The 21,862-nt window shown below is 43.5% G+C and overlaps 1 protein-coding gene across 4 annotated transcripts in view; it reads right to left on the bottom strand.

The window, feature by feature from the left end:
- LOC117870341 (arylsulfatase D-like) overlaps positions 1 to 14,854 on the bottom strand; it is a 76,873-nt gene extending 62,019 nt beyond the window's left edge. Inside the window, exons 1-5 of one of the 4 annotated variants that reach the window (XM_034757482.1) lie at positions 14,532 to 14,808; positions 11,594 to 11,648; positions 11,309 to 11,369; positions 7,631 to 7,780; positions 1,277 to 1,398 (exon numbers count right to left, since the gene is read on the bottom strand). In XM_034757482.1, coding sequence (XP_034613373.1) covers positions 1,277 to 1,398; positions 7,631 to 7,780; positions 11,309 to 11,343 — 307 coding nt within the window. In that variant the 5' untranslated portion in view covers positions 11,344 to 11,369; positions 11,594 to 11,648; positions 14,532 to 14,808. Of the gene's footprint in view, positions 1 to 1,276; positions 1,399 to 7,630; positions 7,781 to 11,308; positions 11,370 to 11,593; positions 11,649 to 14,531 lie in introns of all 4 variants that reach the window. The other 3 variants (XM_034757492.1, XM_034757480.1, XM_034757499.1) reach the window with 3 other exon arrangements.
- Between the last annotated feature and the right edge of the window lie 7,008 nt (positions 14,855 to 21,862).

Here is a 21,862-nt window from a genome sequence, read left to right as displayed (position 1 = left end):
AATTCCCACTGATCTCAATGGGAGGTTAAGGGTGGAAGTGGGGCAGCATATTAACTTCAAACTTCCTGGGATACACACTGCAATAATTTGCTATAGTGCAATGACTAGGGAATTGCAATCTAGAAGCTTGCATAACTATTTGTCTTTCATCCCTGGAACTTGTATCATCAGGAGAGAAAATAATGCTTCTGTCAAATTGATTACTATTGTGTGGTTAGGGTGAACTATAACAGTTACAGAATTATAAGTTACTGAAATTTGTCTTGCATGTCTGTCATTCCTGTTTTTTGACCAGAGGGAATGAAACTAGTCTGAGTATATTGCCTACATGCACTTACTTGCCATTACATTACTATCACAGGTATTTCTGTTTAGGATTTAGGACTAAAGTAAACTGGGTTTAAAAAACCTTTTGCCATTTGAGCACTGTGCTATAAATTGTTGAGATTTAGTAACTTTATAGCAAAACATTACTATTGGCATCACTATTACAGAGCAGCATTATTCCATGATCTTTTGTGCCACAAAATATACTAGTTTGAGGGGAAGCTGCTGCCAGGAATGACTGTTTATTTTTTACCCCACTGACTTTCATATGGGCCAGCCACATCTGTTAAATATCTATGGACCTTCAAAAGTGCATTGCCCATGTGGAGAGGCTTCTGGTGGCAATTCAGTGGGGGACATGATGACTACTGCTCCCATCTGTTTGCACTTCTTAGCCTCCTTTCATGATAGCTACCATCAGTGCTCTTTTATGTGCTGTGCAGAGGCAGGGATGAATGGATCCATGTTGCAATAATTATAACATAAAATAAGCAAATATCCCCAGCCGCTGGTGATGGGATACTAGACGAGGATGGCTCTGAATTACTATAGAAAATTCTGTCTCAGGTGTCTGGCTGATGCGTCTTGCCAAAATGCTCAGGGTCTAACTGATATTTGGGGTTGGGAAGGAATTTTCTCCTGGATCAGATTAGCAGAGACCCTGGTGGGTTTTCGCCTTCCTTTGCAACATGAGGCACAGGTCACTTGCAGGTTTAAACTGGAGTAAATGGTGGATTCTCTGTAACCTGAAGTCTTTAAATCATGATTTGCGGATTTCAGTAACTCAGCCAGAGGTTAGGGGTCTATTACAGGAGCGGGTGGGCAAGGTTCTGTGGTCTGCAATGTGCAGGAGGTCAGACTAGATGATCATAATGGTCCCTTTGGCCTAAATGTTTAAAAGCTAAGATCTCTTGCTAAGATGGCACTGTACCATGAAATGGGTCCAAACCTGATCTGATGGGGTATCTGCCAGTCAGGAAAGCAGCTCTGCTTGGGGTGCAAAGTGGAGCCGCAGCAATGTGCTGAGTAAGTTTCACTCCTTCCCTTGCCAGACGGTCAATATTAGGGGTCCTAAAAACAAAACCAACACAACCAAATTTCATTACAGTGGTCTGTCAGCTAATAATGATTAGCAATGTTGTGTACTGTATTTTTTCTTTTTTTTTTTTTAAATAGAAAACCTAATAAGCATTTCCCGAGCTCTCTATTAAAGTTAGCCGTTGGCTATTTCTTCTGCCATAATTAGGATAATGGATTTTTTATTTCTCTGTCTCTTAGTCTGGTCATTACAATTGTTTGGACATTTTTAAAGTGAATAATTCCCAAGCTTAGACCCCATCCCTACACGCAGTTCCACGCAGTGTATCCTCTTGCTGGTGCACAGCCACATGGAGGCCACTGGGGCTCTCTGGCTGCAGGGGCCCATCCCTGTGCGGCTACTCGCAGGAACACAGCCTTACTCAGGAATTGACAGAAGCCTGCTGGTTAATGGAAATAGCAGGTGACAATGTAATACATGGTGAAAGGCTGAAGGTTATATGGATTTTTTTTTTTTCAAAAAATAATTATTTTGTCCTACTCTTATGGTAGAAAGATACCTGGCACTATCATACCATCACTCTTTATGCAGAACTCATCACAAAAGGCAGATTGTCCTCACTCGTGCAAAATTCTCATTGAAGTCAATGCGAGTTTTGCCCAAGTGAGGGCTTCAGGATTGGTTCTCCGCTTAAACAACCACATATAAAGCCTACAGAAATGGGATGAAAAAAAAATAAATACCTCACTGTATATCAAAATTGCCTTCCATTTTGTTAACATTAATTAACTCCTTAAACATTCTCAACTGAAGTAGGCTGCCTTTAGAGCATAAGGAACATTTATTTCTCCCTTTCTTTATTTTATTTTCATGTTTCATTATTTTTTTTATCTGAGGGTATGTCTACACTATGAAATTAGGTCGAATTTATAGAAGCCGGTTTTATAGAAATCGGTTGTATACAGCCGATTGTGTGTGTCCCCACATAAAATGCTCTAAGTGCATTAAGTCGGCGGACCGCGTCCACAGTACCGAGGCTAGCGTCGACTTCCAGAGCGTTGCACTGTGGGTAGCTATCCCACAGTTCCCGCAGTCTCCGCCGCCCATTGGAATTCTGGATTGAGATCCCAATGCCTGAATGATGCAAAATAGTGTCGCGGGGGGTTCTGGGTACATGTCATCAGGCACCTCCCCCTCTGTCAGACGGCAGACAATTGATTCGCGCCTTTTTACCTGGGTTACCTGTGCAGACAACATACCATGCCAAGCATGGAGCCCGCTCAGCTCAGCTCACCGTCACTATATGTCCTCTGGGTGCCGGCAGACGTGGTACTGCATTGCTACACAGCACCAGCTAATTGCCTTTTGGCAGTAGACGGTGCAGTATGACTGGTAGCCTTCATCGGCGATCTGGGTGCTGGCAGACGTGGGGCTGGCAGACATGGGGCTGCATTGCACACAGCAGCAGCCCCTTGCCTTTTGGTAGAAGATGGTATATTATGATTGGTATCCGTCATCATCATACTGCAGTGGCTGTCAATCATGGGCACCTGGGCAGACATGCTCAGTCCTATCGAACTGTCTCGACGATGATGGCTATCAGTCGTAGTATGCTATTTTCTGCCAAGCGCCCAGTATTTTCGGCCAAGCACCCAGAAGATGCCGAGGGCTATCAGTCATGCTGCACCGTCGTCTGCCAGCTTAAGATGTAAAACATAGATTTGTTCTGTGTTCATTTGCTTCCCCCTCCCTCCGTGAAATCAACGGCCTGCTAAACCCAGGGTTTTGAGTTCAATCTTTGGGGGGGGGGGCATTCTGTGTGACAGTTGTTTGTGTTTCTCCCTGATGCACAGCCACCTTTGTTGATTTTAATTCGCTGTACCTGTACGCCATATCGTCACTCGCCCCTCTCTCCCTCCCTCCCTCCGTCTGTTAGATACTAGTTTTGCGCCTTTTTTCCAGACCAGGCGCCATAGCACTGGGATCATGGAGCCCGCACAGATCACCGCGGCAATTATGAGCACTATGAACACCACGCGCATTGTCCTGGAGTATATGCAGAGCCAGGACATGCCAAAGCAAAACCAGGACCAGCCGAGGAGGCGATTGCAGCGCGGTGACGAGAGTGATGAGGAAATTGACATGGACATAGACCTCTCACAAGGCATAGGCCCCAGCAATGTGCAAATCATGGTGTTACTGGGGCAGGTTCATCCATGGAACGCCGATTCTAGGCCCGGGAAACAAGCACAGACTGGTAGGACCGCATTGTGCTGCAGGTGTGGGACGATTCCCAGTGGCTGCGAAACTTTCGCATGCGTAAGGGCACTTTCATGGAACTTTGTGACTTGCTTTCCCCTGCCCGAATTGCCAGAATACCAGGATGAGAGCAGCCCTCACAGTTGAGAAGCGAGTGGGGATAGCTCTGTGGAAGCTTGCAATGCCAGACAGCTACCGGTCAGTCGGGAATCAATTTGGAGTGGGTAAATCTACTGTGGGGGCTGCTGTGATCCAAGTTGCCAGGGCAATCAAAGACCTGGTGATATCAAGGGTAGTGACTCTGGGAAATGTGCAGGCCATAGTGGATGGCTTTGCTGCAATGGGATTCCCAAACTGTGGTGGGGCGATAGACGGAACCCATATCCCTATCTTGGCACCGGAGCACCAAGCCACAGAGTACGTAAACCGCAAGGGGTACTTTTCAATGCTGCTGCAAGCCCTGGTGGATCACAAGGGACGTTTCACCAACATCAATGTGGGATGGTCGAGAAAGGTACATGATGCTCGCGTCTTCAGGCACTCTGGTCTGTTTCGAAAGCTGGAGGAAGGGACTTTCTTCCCGGACCAGAAAATAACCGTTGGGGATGTTGAAATGCCTATCATGATCCTTGGGGACCCAGCCTACCCCTTAATGCCATGGCTCATGAAGCCGTATACAGGCAGCCTGGACAGTAGTCAATACCTGTTCAACTACAGGCTGAGCAAGTGCCGAATGGTGGTGGAATGTACATTTGGACGTTTAAAAGCGCGCTGGCGCAGCTTATTGACTCGCTCAGACCTCAGCGAAAAGAATATCCCCATTGTTATTGCTGCTTGCTGTGCGCTCCACAATATCTGTGAGAGTAAGGGGGAGACATTTATGGCAGGGTGGGAGGTTGAGGCAAATCGCCTGGCCACTGATTACGCGCAGCCAGACACCAGGGTGGTTAGAAGAGCACAGAAGGGCGCGGTGCGCATCAGAGAAGCTTTGAAAACGAGTTTTGTGACTGGCCACGCTATGGTGTGAAACTTCTGTTTGTTTCTCCTTGATGAACTCTCCGCCCCCCCCCACCTGGTTCACTCTACTTCCCTGTAAACCAACCACTCCCCCCTCCCATCCCCCCTTTGAGCACCACTTGCAGAGGCAATAAAGTCATTGTTACTTCACATTCATGCATTCTTTATTAATTGATCACACAACTAGGGGGATAATTGCCAAGGTAGTCCGGGATGGGTGGGGGAGGAGGGATGGAAAAGGACACACTGCAGTTTAAAACTTTAACTCTTATTGAAGGCCAGCCTTCTGATGCTCGGGCAATCATCTGGGGTGGAGTGACTGGGTGGCCGGAGGCCCTCCCACCGTGTTCTTGGGTGTCTGGGTGAGGAGGCTATGGAACTTGGGGAGGAGGGCTGTTGGTTACACAGGAGCTGTAGCGGCGGTCTCTGCTCCTGCTGCCTTTCCTGCAGCTCAACCATATGCTGGAGCATATCAGTTTGATGCTCCAGCAGCCAGAGCATCAACTCTTGCCTTCTGTCTGCAAGCTGACGCCACCTATCATCTTCAGCCTGCCACTTTCTCTGTTCATCCCGCGATTCAGCCCGCCACCTCTCCTCTCGTTCATACTGTGCTTTTCTGTAGTCTGACATTGACTGCCTCCACGCATTCTGCTGTGCTCTTTCAGCATGGGAGGACATCTGGAGGTCCGTGAACATATCATCCCAAGTCCGCCATTTTCTCCTTCTAATCTTCACTAGCCTCTGTGAAGGAGAAACATTTGCAGCTGGTGGAGGAGAAGGGAGAGGTGGTTAAAAAAGACACATTTTAGAGAACAATGGGTACACTCTTTCACGTTAAATTTTGCTGTTCACATTACACAGCACATGTGCTTTCGTTACAAGGTTGCATTTTTCCTCTTATATTGAGGGCCTGCCGGTTTGGTGTGAGAGATCACTCACGCAGTGCCAGGCAACAGATTTCGGCTTGCAGGCAGCCATGGTAAGCCACAGTCTTTTGGCTTTAACCTTCTTAACATGTGGGAATGGTTTCAAACAGTAGCGCCCTCATTTCCCATACCAAGCACCCCTTGGGTTGGCCATTTAAAATGGGTTTGCAGTGTAAAATGAGGGGCTGCGGTTTCCGGGTTAACATGCAGCACAACCCCCCCACACCCAATTCTCGGGGATGATCACTTCACCCCTCCCCCCCACCACGTGGCTAACAGCGGGGAACATTTCTGTTCAGCAGAGCAGGAAGGGGCACCTCTGAACGTCCCCTTAATAAAATCGCCCCATTTCAACCAGGTGACCGTGAATGATATCACTCTCCTGAGGATAACAAAGAGCGATAAGGAATGGATGTTGTCTGCATGCCAGCAAACACCGGGACCATACGCTGCCATGCTTTGTTATGCAATGATTCCAGACTACGTGCTACTGGCCTGGTGTGGTAAAGTGTCCTACCATGGCGGACGGGATAAGGCAGCCCTCCCCAGAAACCTTTTGCAAAGGCTTTGGGAGTACATCAAGGAGAGCTTTCTGGAGATGTCCCTGGGGGATTTCCGCTCCATCCCCATACACGTTAACAGACTTTTCCAGTAGATGTACTGGCCGCGATTGCCAGGGCAAATTAATCATTAATCATTAAACACGCTTGCTTTTAAACCATGTGTAATATTTACAAAGGTACACTCACCAGAGGTCCCCTGTGTGCCCTCAGAGTCTGGGAGCATGCCTTGGTGAGTTCGGGGGTTACTGGCTCCAGGTCCAGGGTGATAAACATATCCTGGCTGTTGGGGAAACCAGTTTCTCCGCTTCCTTGCTGCTGTGAGCTATCTACATTATCTTCATCCTCATCTTCCTCGTACCCCGAACGTACTTCCCTGTGTGTTTCTCCAGTGAAGGAGTCATAGCACACGTTTGGGGTAGTGGTGGCTGCACCCCCTAGCATGGCATGCAGCTCCGCATAGAAGCGGCATGTTTGCGGCTCTGCTCCGGACCTTCCGTTTGCCTCTCTGGCTTTGTGGTAGGCTTGCCTTAGCTCCTTAATTTTCATGCGGCACTGCTGTGCGTCTCTGTTATGGCCTTTGTCCTTTATGGCCTTGGAGAGCTTTTCTAATATTTTGCCATTTTGTTTACTGCTACGGAGTTCAGCTAGCACTGATTCATCTCCCTATATGGCGAGCAGATCCCGTACCTCCCGTTCGGTCCATGATGGAGCTCTTTTGCGATCCTGGGACTCCATCACGGTTACCTGTGCTGATGAGCTCTGTGTGGTCACCTGTGCTCTCCACGCTGGGCAAACAGGAAATGAAATTCAAACGTTCGCGGGGCTTTTCCTGTCTACCTGGTCAGTGCATCTGAGTTGAGAGTGCTGTCCAGAGCGGTCACAATGAAGCACTGTGGGATAGCTCCCGGAGGCCAATAACGTCGAATTCCGTCCACACTACCCCAATTCTGACCTGCTAAGGCCGATTTTATCGCTAATCCAGTCATCGGAGGTGGAGTAAAGAAACCGGTTTAAAGGCCCTTTAAGTTGAAAGAAAGGGCTTCGTCGTGTGAACGTGTCCAGGCTTAATTCGATTTAACGCTACTAAAGTCGACCTAAACTCGTAGTGTAGAACAGGCCTGAGAGTCAGAAAAAAAAAATTGCCTAAACTTATACAAATGCAATCAGCTCACCAACCACACCCACTGACTTCGGCTGGCGGTGATTGCTGCTTAGCATTTCTAAAAATCAGGTCCAAAAGAACACAAAAGAATTGTTATTGATAAATAACTGACAATAAACATAGCCATTGCTAACAGAGTATGTCATTGTGAGGCTTTTATAGCGCTGGAAGAGAAATGGTCCAGTTAGTACCTTTAACCTACTGATGGTGACTCCAGCAGGGAATCCCGTCCTCCTGCCAGCAAGCGTCTCAGCAGAGGAGGAATTGAACAGACTCTGACATTCTTACAATAAAAAAGTAAATTAACAACTTTGATTACTATGCTTAAATCCTTTACCTTATAGTATCATTTCCATAGCAGCCTACATCTCCAATACCAAGATCATCGGCCAGTATCAGTACAATGTTGGGCTTGTAACTGACTGAAGCATGTGATCCAGGTGGCCTTAGAAACAGACATAAAACTAGCAGGATGGTCAGAGAGGTCCTGAGAAGGTAAAAAAAAAAAAAAAAAAAAGGGCCTAATCAATATAATTTGGCTATTTTTATTTTTAAATACATCCAATAGGAAATGGCAGGTTAAATCAGATAATTCTAACCCTGGAAGGAACAAAGTGTGAAAAGTTTTATGAAGAACTGACAAAACAAATTAAAAAAAAATACATTGTATTATATAGGAGCTTTCAGTGAAATTCAAACTGAAAAATGACCCCGTTACCTATTCTACACTACAAAGCAACTCACTTATTCCCATCACTTTCTATTTAATGCTTGAATAGTGTGAACCAACAGAGATTTCCACTGTTTTCAACACCTAGGATTAGATAAAGACAGCCAATCTGGTTCCGTTTGTCAACAAGAGAGCAATAATTTTGTTCCTTCATTTCTTTCATAGCCATATAATGAATATCTCCAAGGAAGAAGACAGCAGGAACATACTATAGGAAGCAATAAAAGTTTAGCAGGGCTAGTCTGTGAGCAAGCCACATATCTATTATTAGCTGGGGATTTCTGTGAGAAATAAGCACAAATATTAACATAGCCAAAATGCCCCTTTGTTTCCAAATTGGTGTTATGGCATCGTCATGCAAATTTTGCATTCTGGGCAAACAAACAGTTCTATAAATCTTTAGCTAGAAGTAAATAAGTGAGGGGAAGAATACAGATCTGATTAAGTATAAATTTGTCCCTCTATATGAATATATAATGTGCCACTATGCTGAAAAAATTAAAACATTTTGTATTTCAATCAGCTTTATGGATGTCAAACATAGAGTTTCTATGGGTTCCTGAACCTGCTACAGTTTACAAGTTTAAAGTTTTAATATTTGGCCAAGAAAAATAATTGTTAAGTGTTGATCCAACATTCCATATTACAAAGAATTAAAGTTGTGGATGATACATTTTTAATGGACTAACCTAAAATACACGGGACAAGTTTTCAATTATCACCCTCGTATCATAAGGACAATTCAAGAGCTAACTAATCAAAATGTTGCCAATTATTATGGTTATTTTTCTATTTAGTCTAATAAAATTTTCCTGCAACGTTTACCCACCTTTTCCTCATGAATATTTAAATTACTGAACTACTGTAATAATTTGTCTGATTTTACTTTGCACAATAACCATGACATTTTGCCTTACTTCTTTCTATTCCAGAGTTAACAATGTGTCTAGTATTATTGAATGATAATAAATGCTGCATTGAAAAGAATGACTGGACAGTAATACCTACACCACCAATATGCACATTACAAAAATGTATTACAAGATGACACAGTATCCTTCTTGAACATATCATGATAAATGACTTAACTAAATTATATAGATTTTACAGATTACCTGCTTGTAAGGATCCATGCTAGATCAATTCAAAACTCCAGGAAAGCCCGCCTTAGCACAGAAATTACAAGGTCTACATTAGACCAGCTTATATCCAGATATAGATATGTGTGTGAATATTACTTTAGTTTGGGGTGTTTGAATTTGGAGTTTCATTAAAGTTCCATAAGTCAAGTCGCAAAATTCAAATCTTTCAGAATAAGGATTTGGATATGGAGTTTCATTAAAATCCAGTGTCTGTCTCACACACAATCAGATACTACATATTGAAGACACACATCAATTAAATAGGTTCGAAATTGTCAGGCTGTCTAGTGCCCATTAACTTGATCATGAAAGAACAGGCTATACCTCCTACATACTTCACTCCCATTTTCTGTTTATCTGAAATGTACTGAAAAGTATTGCATCAATCCCTGAAGCAACGCTGGAGTCTGGCTATCTGCCTTCATTACACATACAGACTGAAGTTCAAAGCTCCTACAGCTTATGCAAAAAGTCGAAAATACTTATGGAATGAGGAAATAACTTGTGTGTAGTGGCTGACTGGGATTTGGAAAGATATTTCACAGAATATGAAAGGGTTTTAATTCAAGAAACACATGTAGCTCTTCAAATGACAAAGATCTAAATAAGGAAGAAAACATTAAAAGATCAGCCAGCTATTACTTTCTGCAGCAACTACTTCTTGGCCATAGCTTAACGCATGGATAAATTATAGGCCTTCACTTGGTAGTTAAGAAGTGACAAAGAGAGGAAAACTATTTTACCTTGGAATATTGAAACCCATAGCTCTGCTTGTCACGTAACTCCAAAAAGTTTTGTGCAGTATTATATTGTAAATCATTTTACCCATCTAATTTGGAAGATGAATCCCAGTCAATCAAATCTTCTTTAGCATTACCAATGAAGAAGCTTCTGCTAGGGTAATACTCCAGAGAAGGTCTGTGAGACAACAAGATATCTAGTGGATGAAATTCTGCGCTAAGCCTTTAAGGGTATGTCTACGCTTTGAGCTGTAGGTGTGATTCCCAGCTAGAGGAGACAAACCTATGCTAGCTCTGATGGAGACAGCACACGAAAAAATAGAATGTAGCTGCTGTCATGAGAGTGGCTAGCTGCCCAAAGTGTGTGCCCATCAGAGACCTAGGCAGGTATTCGGGGCACCTGGCCCCTTCCACTACTCGCACTGCCATGGCTACATTCTCTTTTAATGCACCAGCTACATCAGAGCTAGTGTGGGTATGTCTCCTCAAGCTGGGAATCTGAACTCCAGCTCAAAGTGTAGACATACCTTTAGAGGCACAGCACAAAACTCACAGCCCAGGGAGAGATAGGGGCCCTGTAGGTCTCTCTAAGTTACAGCAGTCTCCCAGGGCTGCCCGCTGGACCACTGCATTGTCCAGAATGTCCACAGTGTTGTGCACTCTGGCCCACTTCTTCCACTATGCAAGGGGATCTCAAAGAGCAGACTCACAGCTGTAATTGACAGTGCTTCTATGGGAGCAAGCTCCAACAGGTAGAATCGGGGCATCACTTTCCCCAACTGTAAAATGGGAATAATGGTACTTATATGTCCTTTGTAAAGTGCTTTGAGAGCCACTGATAAAAAGCCCTATGTAAGAGCTAGGTATTATTATTTAGGGCTCCTTTACGCCAATCTGGCTCTTTTACCCACCATAGAGGGGCGGGAGTGTCTTTACAATAAACAAATGTTTTTTCCTAGAATTCTCAAAATCATGCAGAGAACAAGTGCAACCAATGTATTGACCTTAAACAGGTGTAACAGAGGGAAATCCAGTCCCATAATTTTAAACTGCTTTTTTTGATGGTTTCTAAACTTCCCAGAAAAATTGAACTTGAGACGTTTACACATGACATGTACATTTAAGTGGAATTGGTTTCTTTTGGGGATTTGGGGGGTTTTGGGGGGTTTTTGGGGCAGCTTCTGCCATTGGTAATTTGAAAAGATTAAGAAGAAACAGGATAAAAATACCACCACACCAACAAGTCACATTATTGTTATATTTTATTATATTTTTATATTCACACTACTTTTATATTTATGATGCTGATGTAGACTTTATTATGTCGCTATTCAACTCTAATGAGCTTTTACTCATATATAGGAAGAAACAGTCATTTGTTCTAGTGATTTTTTTTTTCTTACCAGTAGCCTGTCAGGTGCCACATGATTTCCACCATGACACAGAGGTTGGTATTTCAGGATTCTGTAAGATAAAACAAACCACATTAAAATAAAAAAATGGAATCATGTAAATGATTAAAGAGCCTGATCCAAACCCCACTGAAATCAATGGTAGTGCTTATTCACTTCAGTGAGCTTTGGATCAGGCCCAGAATAAAAAAAACAATGACAACAAAAAGGAATAGACCTTTAAGAACAGGTCATGATACACTGATATTATCATTAATTACTTCCAGTAATATCCACAGTGTTCCAGTTGCCTTCTAAACAGAGAAGATGGCATGATCCATGCTCTGAGAAGCTAAGAAAGGACAAATAGACAAGTATAACGAGAGGAAAGTGAAGGGAGAAACAAATTATATTATCCTAGTATATGGGCCTTATTCAGGGCCTTTTGAAGCCAATGGAAAGACTGCCATTTGAACCAGGCCTTATGTAACATACACATTTCACTGAGTTATACAAGTCCACAGAAGTAACCAGATGCCACAAGAATGGCAACTGGAATCATTAGCTCCCATGGCATTGCACCAACACCATCATATTAACTTGTGATGGAGATTAAAATGACAGTTGATTTATCTGTCTCCCCTGCAATTTTCAGACAGAAGCCCATTGCCTCCCTCTCTTTAGCTTAGGACAGTTTCCCCATTGACTGGGTAATAATTCTCTTTCACTGTACTACAAGATTATATTAACAAAGTCTACCCTTTCTAAGTTAAGGAACGGTAAGAGATCTTCTTAAAGCACAATAATAGTCTGGTAGCTCGTTTTACAATATATTTTGTTTTAGTCTTCCTAAAGATATGCTTAATTGTTAGAATTTCTAGTCATCCACTATTACAGATTGTCAGCTGATATTGTCTGAGTGATGCTGACAATTTGCTTCTCTCAGGCTCTTTATCTTAAGTTCTGAGATGTACGTTTTCCTGATTGGTACTGTTTTTTGCACCTTTTCAGTTGTTTACACCTTTTCCCTCTGGGTGCATTCTCTGGAGATTGTTTCTCCATAGCTATGATCTGGGTATTTTACTTTCACACATTTCCTCTAAGCTCTCCTATACAGTTGGCATGGTTTATACACATTTAGAACAGGATACTGTAGTTACAAAGAATTAAAATAGCAGCCTAATGATCTTGATTTACGGGCATCCCGCAGCTCCCATTGGCCGGGAACGGTGAACCACGGCCACTGAGAGTTGCGGGCGGCCATGCAAATGTAAACAAACTGTCTGGTGCCCCACCAGCGGATTACCCTGATGGGCCTCATGTGGCCTGTGGGCCGCAGGTTGCCCACCACTACCTTAGAACAAGAAGTGCAGTTTTTACAACTAGGGTTTTAGAATGGATGTGGTACCAATACACACAAAAACCTCACAGTAACTTCCCCAAAGTTGACTAAAAATACTGAAAGCAATTATTTTGTTAACAAGTACCTAGCTGCATGTATTGCCCCAGTTAGTCTGTAGAGACCCAGATTTAGGTGTGGGCATTAGTATATAATGAACCATATTAAGATGAGTGAAAATTTCTTGCTGCCTTCAGATCCCTCCTCTAGCCACACATTTATGACCTTACTGGCAGAGGTACTAAGCCAATGATACTCAGACCTCAGTACAACTATTTAATAATATAGTAAAAGCATCCTGATTGATTAATAATTAAATCACACAGTGTTTTAATATCATGTGCTGCAAAGAGCTGCAGGAGACACATTAAAGAGCTACTTGCGGTTTCCTGAGCCTTAGTCTGAGGCTAGGTCTACACTACCTGCCTGAATCGGCGGGTAGAAATCGACCTCTCGGGGATCAATTTATCGTGTCCCGTTGGGACGCGACAATCGATCCCCGAATCGACGCTCTTACTCCACCAGCGGAGGTGGGAGTAAGCGCCGTCGACAGAAAGCCGCAGAAGTCGATTTTGCCGCCGTCCTCACAGCGGGGTAAGTCGGCGGCAATATGTCGAATTCAGCTACGCTATTCACGTAGCTGAATTTGCGTATCTTAAATCGACTCCCCCCTGTAGTGTAGATGTACCCTGAGTGTCACTGTACTAAGCAACTTTAATACCCACCAAAGTTAAAGGAAGTTGCAAGTACTCAGCAGCTTTGAAAGTTAGGTGCAGTTACTGTGCGTTTAGCTGCTATTTAGGTCTGGATTGGCCCATAAAGTCAGACCTTTGGATTTACCCTCCTCACATTTACTCAGAATATGGGACAGGGTGGACTTTTCTGTGGAGGTGCTTATGAAATAAAAGACAATATTGTGACGAAAGTGAACTAAATTAATTTATCTTCACACTCTCCAAGTCTCTTCCCCCCCACCCCAGATTAAGGAGAGTAGAGTATGATCAGAGTGCCTTTGTACTCTGGTAATTCCTGGCTACCTAAACAGCGGCGCTGGGGCTGCTGCATCCTTATGCAAGTATGGAGACCTCAGGGCTGCTCTAACCTCTAACTCCCATGAGCTCAAATCACTATCCCACAACTGCTCTTAAACAGACTAGTCACTTTTTATTATCCAAATTGTATTAAATTCAAATACAAAAAAATAGTAAAGCTGATGAAAATGAAATTGGATCTCACCCCAGTTTTAACAATTGAAGGTGTTGTAAATAAGAGGCCTTTTATATTTTATTAACTATACAAGATTTATACTGACAGTGCCTCTAAAACTTCTGAATATTTTGATAGCAAAATATTCAGAAGCATCTAGCTTCAAACAAAATAGCACAGCCCTAGGCAAAACCTATAGGTATTTTTAGACACAATAATCCTTTTCTTAAGGATGACTCCAGCCTGTAGTACACAGTTCAACATTACTCATGGAATTCTCTTATTTGATAATTTGATTTGATTTTGTGCCACTGAATTTGTTAAAATGTTCTTAATTGTAGACTGAGTGCATACAAAGTAAAACATCTCATAATTCCAAATCAACTGGTATGCAAAATGTACCGTATGCAAAATACAACTGATTGCTCCCACTTTTTACAGCACTATCATGGGCAAGAAATATTTGTGCATGGTAGTCATCGCTGTAACAAGAAACATTTTTCAAAAGCTTTATCAACTTATTTTATACTGAGGGAAACAACAAACGTTTGGAATGACCATTAATATTTTCCTGTACATTTCCAAACAAATTTTGCTACAGTAGATCACAGAAAGTAAGAAGTACAGTACCTGGTGTTGTCACGCTGCACTTTGGTAGTTTAGAATAGAAGGCAGTCAATGCATTTGTCTGTGAGCTCAGCTTCAGAGTTGATTTTAAGTCATTTCATGTTCGTCAGTGAAACCACCTCTGCGACAGCACAGCATTTACCATCAGTTTTAGCTGTTGCCTGGAGGGCAGTCGTCATATCTCCGCTATCTGCTCATGCGCACTGCTGTGCAGCATGGAAGGCAGGGCACTTCCGCACTGAAGGACAGCTTAACCAGTATAGTACCAGAGAAGCCAAGCCAGAAAAACCTTATTATGTATCTCTGCTGCTGAGAAGCTCAATATACTAAACTTCCCTAAAGTGTACCTCCTGCTGCTGTTTGCACAGTGGTAACATTCATAAACACATGTGGGACTAATCAGTGAACAGTAGGCCTTTCATTAGAGACCTAACTAAAATGATTTCTGTTGTTCACTGGTTTCCAGAAGAAGATTAAGGGGTCTGTCTCCCTTTCAGCTCAACACAGTTCCACTGAAACTCTAAACATTCATTAACAAACAATTCCCATTAAATCATTCATCACTGCAACTCAGGCCTGGAAAAAAGAACAAACGTAATACTTTCTTTTAAACTTCTAGTGAAGCAGCAATTCTGTAAAGTTTGTATGAAGTGAGGGAAAGTAATCTGTTTTAAACAGCTTTGAGTGACTGCCACAATGAGTAGGAATTGCAATAGATTTTTTAAAAAAGAAAATAAGCTTCTAATATCAGAGAGAATTTACAATATTTCTCTATAATGTCCCAATTTTGTCTTCAAAAAAGAGGGTATAATACCCAGTAACCAGAATAAAGAATGGTCAGTGTATCTAAAGGCATAATGGGCATTACATGTTTTAATCATGTTATTTTTTAAAGGCAGTTCTGACTCTGTATTGACCTGCCCAATACATACAAAGGGAATGTCTTCATGGCAGAGTTAACTTGAGTTATTGACACTTGAATTATTTCTCTTGAGTAAGCATAGCTTGAGTGAAAGCAGCCGTACTGCGAAATAACACTTGAGCTGCTGTCCATACTGTTGCTGTTTTCAGGGCTTGTCTATATAAACATTTAGTTTGTTACAAGCGGGGGTGTGAATCTAGCCTGCCAGGCACTACTAGACACCCATGGTTGGCCCAGGCCAGCTGGCTCAGGCTTGTGGGGCTCAGGCTACGGGGCTGTATAATTGCAGTGTAGACATTCTGGCTTGGGCGGCAGCCTGAGCTCTGGGATACTCCCACCTTGCAGGGTCCTAGATCCTGGGCTCCAGCCCAAGCCCAAATGACTACACTGCAATTATACAGCCCTGTAGCCTGAGCCCCAAAAACCAAGTCAGCTGGCATGGGCCAGTCATGGGTTTTTAATTCCAGTGTAGACATACCCTAACTGTCCATGTGGACCCAGCTGATGCGCACTAGCAGTTTGTTAGTGCACTTTTTGATCTGCCTTGCTTTGGAATTGGAGTAGATTAACATGCACTAACAAACTAAAAGGGAAAGGGGTTGGGACGGCTTTGTGGCCTGCATCATGCGGGAGGTCAGACTAGATGATCATAATGGTCCCTTCTGACCTTAAAGTCTATGAGTCTATTAGGGTGTATCATCAGGGTCCACATGGACAGTGTGTGGCAGGCTAGCGCAGGACAGATTCATATCCCCGTTTCCCATGAACTAAATGTTCACCTAGACAAGCCCTCACTCGTGTGTGGCATTAAGGGCTTGTCTTCGCTGCACCGGTTAGCTTGAGTTAGTACACTTGAGTTACTGCACTCAAGCTAGTCTAGCTTCAGTAGGAACCGCCGCACTTCAGAACAACCCGGGAGCTACACAGAGTGATTGGATTTAGCTTCTGATGAGTTGCTGTAACTCAAGCAATCCTGACTGCATTCCTAGCTCCAGCATCACTCGAGTTACTGCACCCCTCCCTCTGAGAGTATGTCTGCGCAGCCAGTGGCAGCCCTCAGCAGCGAGCACCGAAGCCTGGGTCAACAGATTTGGGCTTGTGCTACCACACTAAAAATAGCTGTGTAGACAGTGCTTAGGCTGGAACTCAGGCCCTGAAGCCCACCTCCCTCTCTAGGCTTCAGAGCCCAAGCCACAATGTCCACATAGGTATTTTTAGTGCAGTAGCATGAGCCCTGAGAGCCTGTTGATCTGGGCCATATTATAGACGTACCCTGGTGGGCCAGCTCATTTGAGCTTAAAGCACCACTTAACTCAAACTGGAGATTTTTGTATGTGGAGGGAAGTCGAGCTGGGGTAACACTTCAGTGATCATTCTTGCTACTTCTGCTATGAAGACACACCCTAAACCTTCTGGGTCTTGTGGTTCTTTGTGCTGCGGTATGCTGAGCCACGCTATGAATTCTATCCCACTGTACTGTGGGAGAGAGCCTGTCTGTCCTTTCTGGGCACACTGGGGGAATTGTGGGAAAGCAATGGAAGACTATCAACATTCAAGTGGAGCTAGCCTGCATCCACATTGCTGAGTGGTGGTGTTAGCAAACTGATGAGCCGGCCAACTCAAGTAAAAAGCACCACCACACTTGAGTTAAGGGCTTTAGTGTGTGGACAGGACTCAAGTTATGGGCAACATTTGAATTAACTTTGCAGTGAAGACAAGCCCAAATGCACAATCCATTCTGTGTTCCCCCTGAGGAAGGGTGGCCCCATGCCATCACCAATGTAGGGCTGTGCCTAAATGACACAGGTTAGCCATTTGTTCATGTAACCCTTCTGCCAGGGGAAGTCAGCAGCAACAAGGTCCAGGTTCAATATATAAGGATTCCTCTTGGCATTACAACACAGGGCTGGTTCAAGACCTCATCCAGTAAGCTGGGAAAACTTAACACCTCCCCTGGGCACCTCTATGAAGCAATACTTGCAAGCACTGAGTCTGAAGAACAACAAAACAAAACAAAACAAAAAACCCCACCACACCCCTTGTATTAAAAAGGGAAAAGAAACCCAGCATTAGTTTGGGAAAACACCACAACCACCTCCCCTGTCCCCACCAACCCCTTGGAAACCGCAGTTAAAAAAGCCTTCAATTCGGTCACTGAGGACCAAGGCCTCTGAAGGGGGAAACTGCTCCCACTCTGACTGCCATAGGGTCAGCCATGCCCTGTGTCCGCTCTGGGCCTTTCTTCACACAAGTTCCTGCAGACTGTCTCCGTACCCCCAGGGTCAGGCTTGTTACAGCTGGGGGGTCTCACAATATTTAATTCTGGGCACCACCAGCCAGCGCTTTACAGTCTGATAGCCACTGCAATCACTCATTTTGTTACACACATCCAATCATATCTACATGTGCCATGTTCTCAGTCTTGTATTTGGATTTTTCTTTCTGAATGGATGATCTAGACCTGAACCTGAGAAAAGGATGAGAAGATAGAAAAACCTTTAAACCAAAAATCTTTCCTTCTTTTTATCTTCTACTGGCTCTCCCATTCCCACTCATTCCCTTTTCATATGCTCTTCCACAGCTTGTTTTAAGCTAGTGGTGCTGGCTATGTAGAACCACAGGATATGACTACCATCTTATTTCCTAAATGTTTTACTAAATTTAGAGTCCCTTGAAAAACCTAGTGCATGTCTATAATTTTAGCATAGAATTTCCTCAGCTTTTAAAATACAGACTCTCCTCTGACACAGAGAGGGAGACCTTGAAAGGTTTATCAATGATCCCTGAATGGACAATAAACCCCACAAGTTATAAACGCCCATAACAGAAGCGAATAACAGATTTATATATACAGCTTATTAAGCAGTAATTTGTACACATGCGTAATCAAATTGTTAAAAAACCTGCTTTTAAGATACATAAACATTTGTAGCACAGAACAATAAAACCTAGGCTGGCAAAAGACATTCATTTATTCACTCGAAGGTCAGCTAATGCAATTCAGCCAATGCTAACCTCATGAAACACCAATCAGTAGAAAAGTAGTAAAATAGTCTCAAATGAACTCTGACAACACCCCAAGCAGGTATTACATTGTGAAATGCTGGCTACCATAAAATTGTTCTGGAACATGAATGAATTCTAATGATTAGTGAACCTTTAGAACAAATTCTATTCTTATAGAATAGATATATAAACACCCCCTCATTTAAAAATCATATGCAAAAAAAGATCATTAATGGGTGTGTTAGCTTTAAAGATATACAACCAAACAATGAGAAAGTTACTTTCAATTTGGCCTTTGCTCTCTAGAGCAAAACTTAAATTTAAGAGTACATCTGTTTTTCTCAAGGATGGGATTTTCAAAAGTTCTCAGCATTGGCTTAATTCTGCTCCCACTGAACAGAGCTTACATTAACTTCAGTGGGAGCAGAGCTAGGGCAACCCTGAATATTTCAGAAAATCCCACCCTGAATCTACAGTTACATAGAGCTCAGGATGAATCAGAACACTTAGTCCTGAATCTCTTAACAAAAAACAAAAACAAAACCACAGTCATTTTGCTTAGCCTCAGTTTTTCCATCAGTAAAATGGGGGAAGTGATATAAACCCACCTTTGTAAGGTACAGGAAAAAAAAATGTTTTAAAGCATCAAGTACACTGCATATTTTAACTAGTATTTCTAATACAGTATGGTGAAGACCGGGGTCCCTCTAGTGGCCAATTTAATATCTGAAGGCTTATATTTCAGAAGAAAAGGTTAGATTCATCCATCCTGCCTTGAACCTTGTTTAGTGGTTTACCCTTGTGCAAAGGGAGGAAAGTGGGTGTAAAATGCTAACCATCTTGTTTTCACTAATGTTTCAAAGGGATAAAGATTACACAAGATACAGGACAGCATAGAATGAAGCTAAAAATCCCTCCATAGTCTGGTGCAGTGGTTCTCAGCCTATTAACTATTGTGGGCTGCATGACTGGGCTGCAGGTTGAGAACCACAGCACAGCCCCCAACTCTCCCCACCCACACTGCTATGTCCAGTGTCCCAGCCCAGAGACTCCTCCACAGACCGGGGCAAGGAGTGGAGCCCCAGTGGTGGGGCCGGGTGGCAGGGACCCTGGACCCCATTGTGCAGGGCCAGGCAGCAGCTCCAACTTGACCCTGCTGTCAACCCTGACCCTGACCCCTGCTGTGTGGGGCCATGTGGCAGCTCTGACCCCTGCCATGCAGACTGTGTGGCAGCCCTGACCCTTGCTGTGTGGGGCCGGGCAGCAGCCGTGACCCCAGACACTGCCATGCAGCAGACCCGACACCGCAACCCAGACACAGACAGATTCTGGACCCGTTGTGTGGGGCCTGGCAGCAGCCCCGACCCTAACCCCGACCCCCGCTGTGTGGGGCTGGGTGGCAGACCCAACCCCAGACCCTGCTGTGCAGCAGCCCCGACCCCGTCCCCTGCTGTGCTGAGTCAACAATGTGATGCTGTTGCAAACAAAACAAAACAAAAAAACAACAACCACAAATGCAATTTTGGGTTGCATTAACAGAGGCCTAGCATGCAAGTTACGGGAAGTGACAGTACCACTCTACTTGGTGCTAGTTAGACCTTGGCTGGAATACTGTCCAATTTTGGTCACCACTGTATAGAAAGGATGTAGAAAAACTGGAAAGGATCCAGAGGTGAGCAACAAAGATGATCAAAGGGATGTGCAAGCCACATGAGCAAAGGCTGAAGGAACTGGGTATGTTTAGGCTGGAAAAAAGGCAATGGGGGGACGGACATGATGGCAGTCTTCAAGTACTTGAAAGGCTTCCATTAAAAAAAAAAAAAAAAAAAAAGATGGAAAAAGTTGTTCTCTCTTGCCACAGAGGGCAGGATAAGAGGCAAGGGGTTCAAACTACAGCATAGCAGATTTACATTTAATTTCAGGAAAAACTTCCTAACTGTAAGAACAGTAGGACAATGGGACAGACTGCCTTGGGAAGTTGTGGAAGCTCCTTCACTGGGGGGGGGGGGGGGGGGGGGGTTCAAAAGGAGGCTGGATGGCCATCTGTCTTGGATGGTTTAGAAACAACAAATCCTGCATCTTAGCAGGGGTTAGACTACATGACCCTTGTGGTCCCTTCTAATCCAATGGTTCTATAATTCTTTTCCTAGGCAAGTAACAAAGGGGAAAAATCTGACAGTAAAGCATTTACTCTGAAATTGTCATAGTAGGAGGCAGTGTTTTCCCCAGGAATTGAAATTAGGGGGGTGTTTGAATTGATGGGGGGGGGTAAGAGGGGTCAGGGCCGATGAGGGGTGAGACTGTGAGGGTGAGGCTGTATGACACCATAGTAAAAACTGAAAAATGTTTCATGACCATTTTATTAGATTTAACTCATGTTTTAAAATCATCACACAAATTGAAGTTGGCTACTCAAGCCTTCAATGAAGCACTACATCTACATCTTTCTTGTTATAATTTTGCACAACTCTGTTAATGAACTTCTTGAGTGCAATGCATTCATCTTTGGTGGCTTCTCGTGTGTCCAGTACTTCTATTCCTTCAATTGCTATGCTATTAGTTCATTCACATGATCAGGCAGAAGGCGACTTCTTTCAGAACACAAAGTTCTATTCAATGATGAAAAAGAATGCTCAACTGTAGCTGTTGTGACTGGGAGTAGCAAGAGATGAATTCCTACTTCTTTCATCCCAGGAAACATAGCACAAAGATCGGGTCAAACCACTAGTGATGATAAAAAAGAAGTTGAAGTCAAATCTTCATTCAGTCATTGTATAATATTCCACTCTGTGTTCAAATTCTCTATTCTGTTCTGAGCACATAGCAGCCCCATTGCTGTAGTGCCTCACTCCACTCAACTGTTGGTGTTTTATAGGACAAGGATCTGTAAAAGCTACGTAGAGGTTAAATAGAACCTACAAGTCACTGTTGTAGATTTTTAAGAATCAAGTCTGTGTACTTTTTCAGTTGTCTTAACAAACACTTCTTGTCCTTTTCACTTAAGGATTCAATATAAATGCCTTCATTAGTCAACTTCTGGACTGAAGTCTTTGATTCTTCCAGTACTTTTTCAATGGATAGCTCTCTGATTGAGCCAAATGTAGCTTCTATTGCTGGCAGGGCTGGCTCTAGGTTTTTTGCCGCCCCAAGCAAAAAAAATAAAATAAAAATAAACAAAAAACTTGGAATGCTTCCCCTGGAATTGTGCCGCCCCAACTACCTGGAATGCCGCCCCTGGAATTCTGCTGTCCCAAGCACGTGCTTCGTTTGCTGGTGCCTAGAGCCGGCCCTGATTGCTGGACAAAGATCTACTACTCTTGTAGCAGATGCCTGGATGGCATTGTTTAATGACCCAAGTGATTTCAACAGTAGTCTTACAAGAGAGAGAATGGCAATAGTCTTCTCT

Source organism: Trachemys scripta, chromosome 1, assembly GCF_013100865.1.
Source record: "Trachemys scripta elegans isolate TJP31775 chromosome 1, CAS_Tse_1.0, whole genome shotgun sequence".
Taxonomy (NCBI): domain Eukaryota; kingdom Metazoa; phylum Chordata; order Testudines; family Emydidae; genus Trachemys; species Trachemys scripta.
The sequence above is the reverse complement of the archived record's forward strand: the minus strand, read 5'-3'. Positions and strand labels throughout refer to the sequence as shown.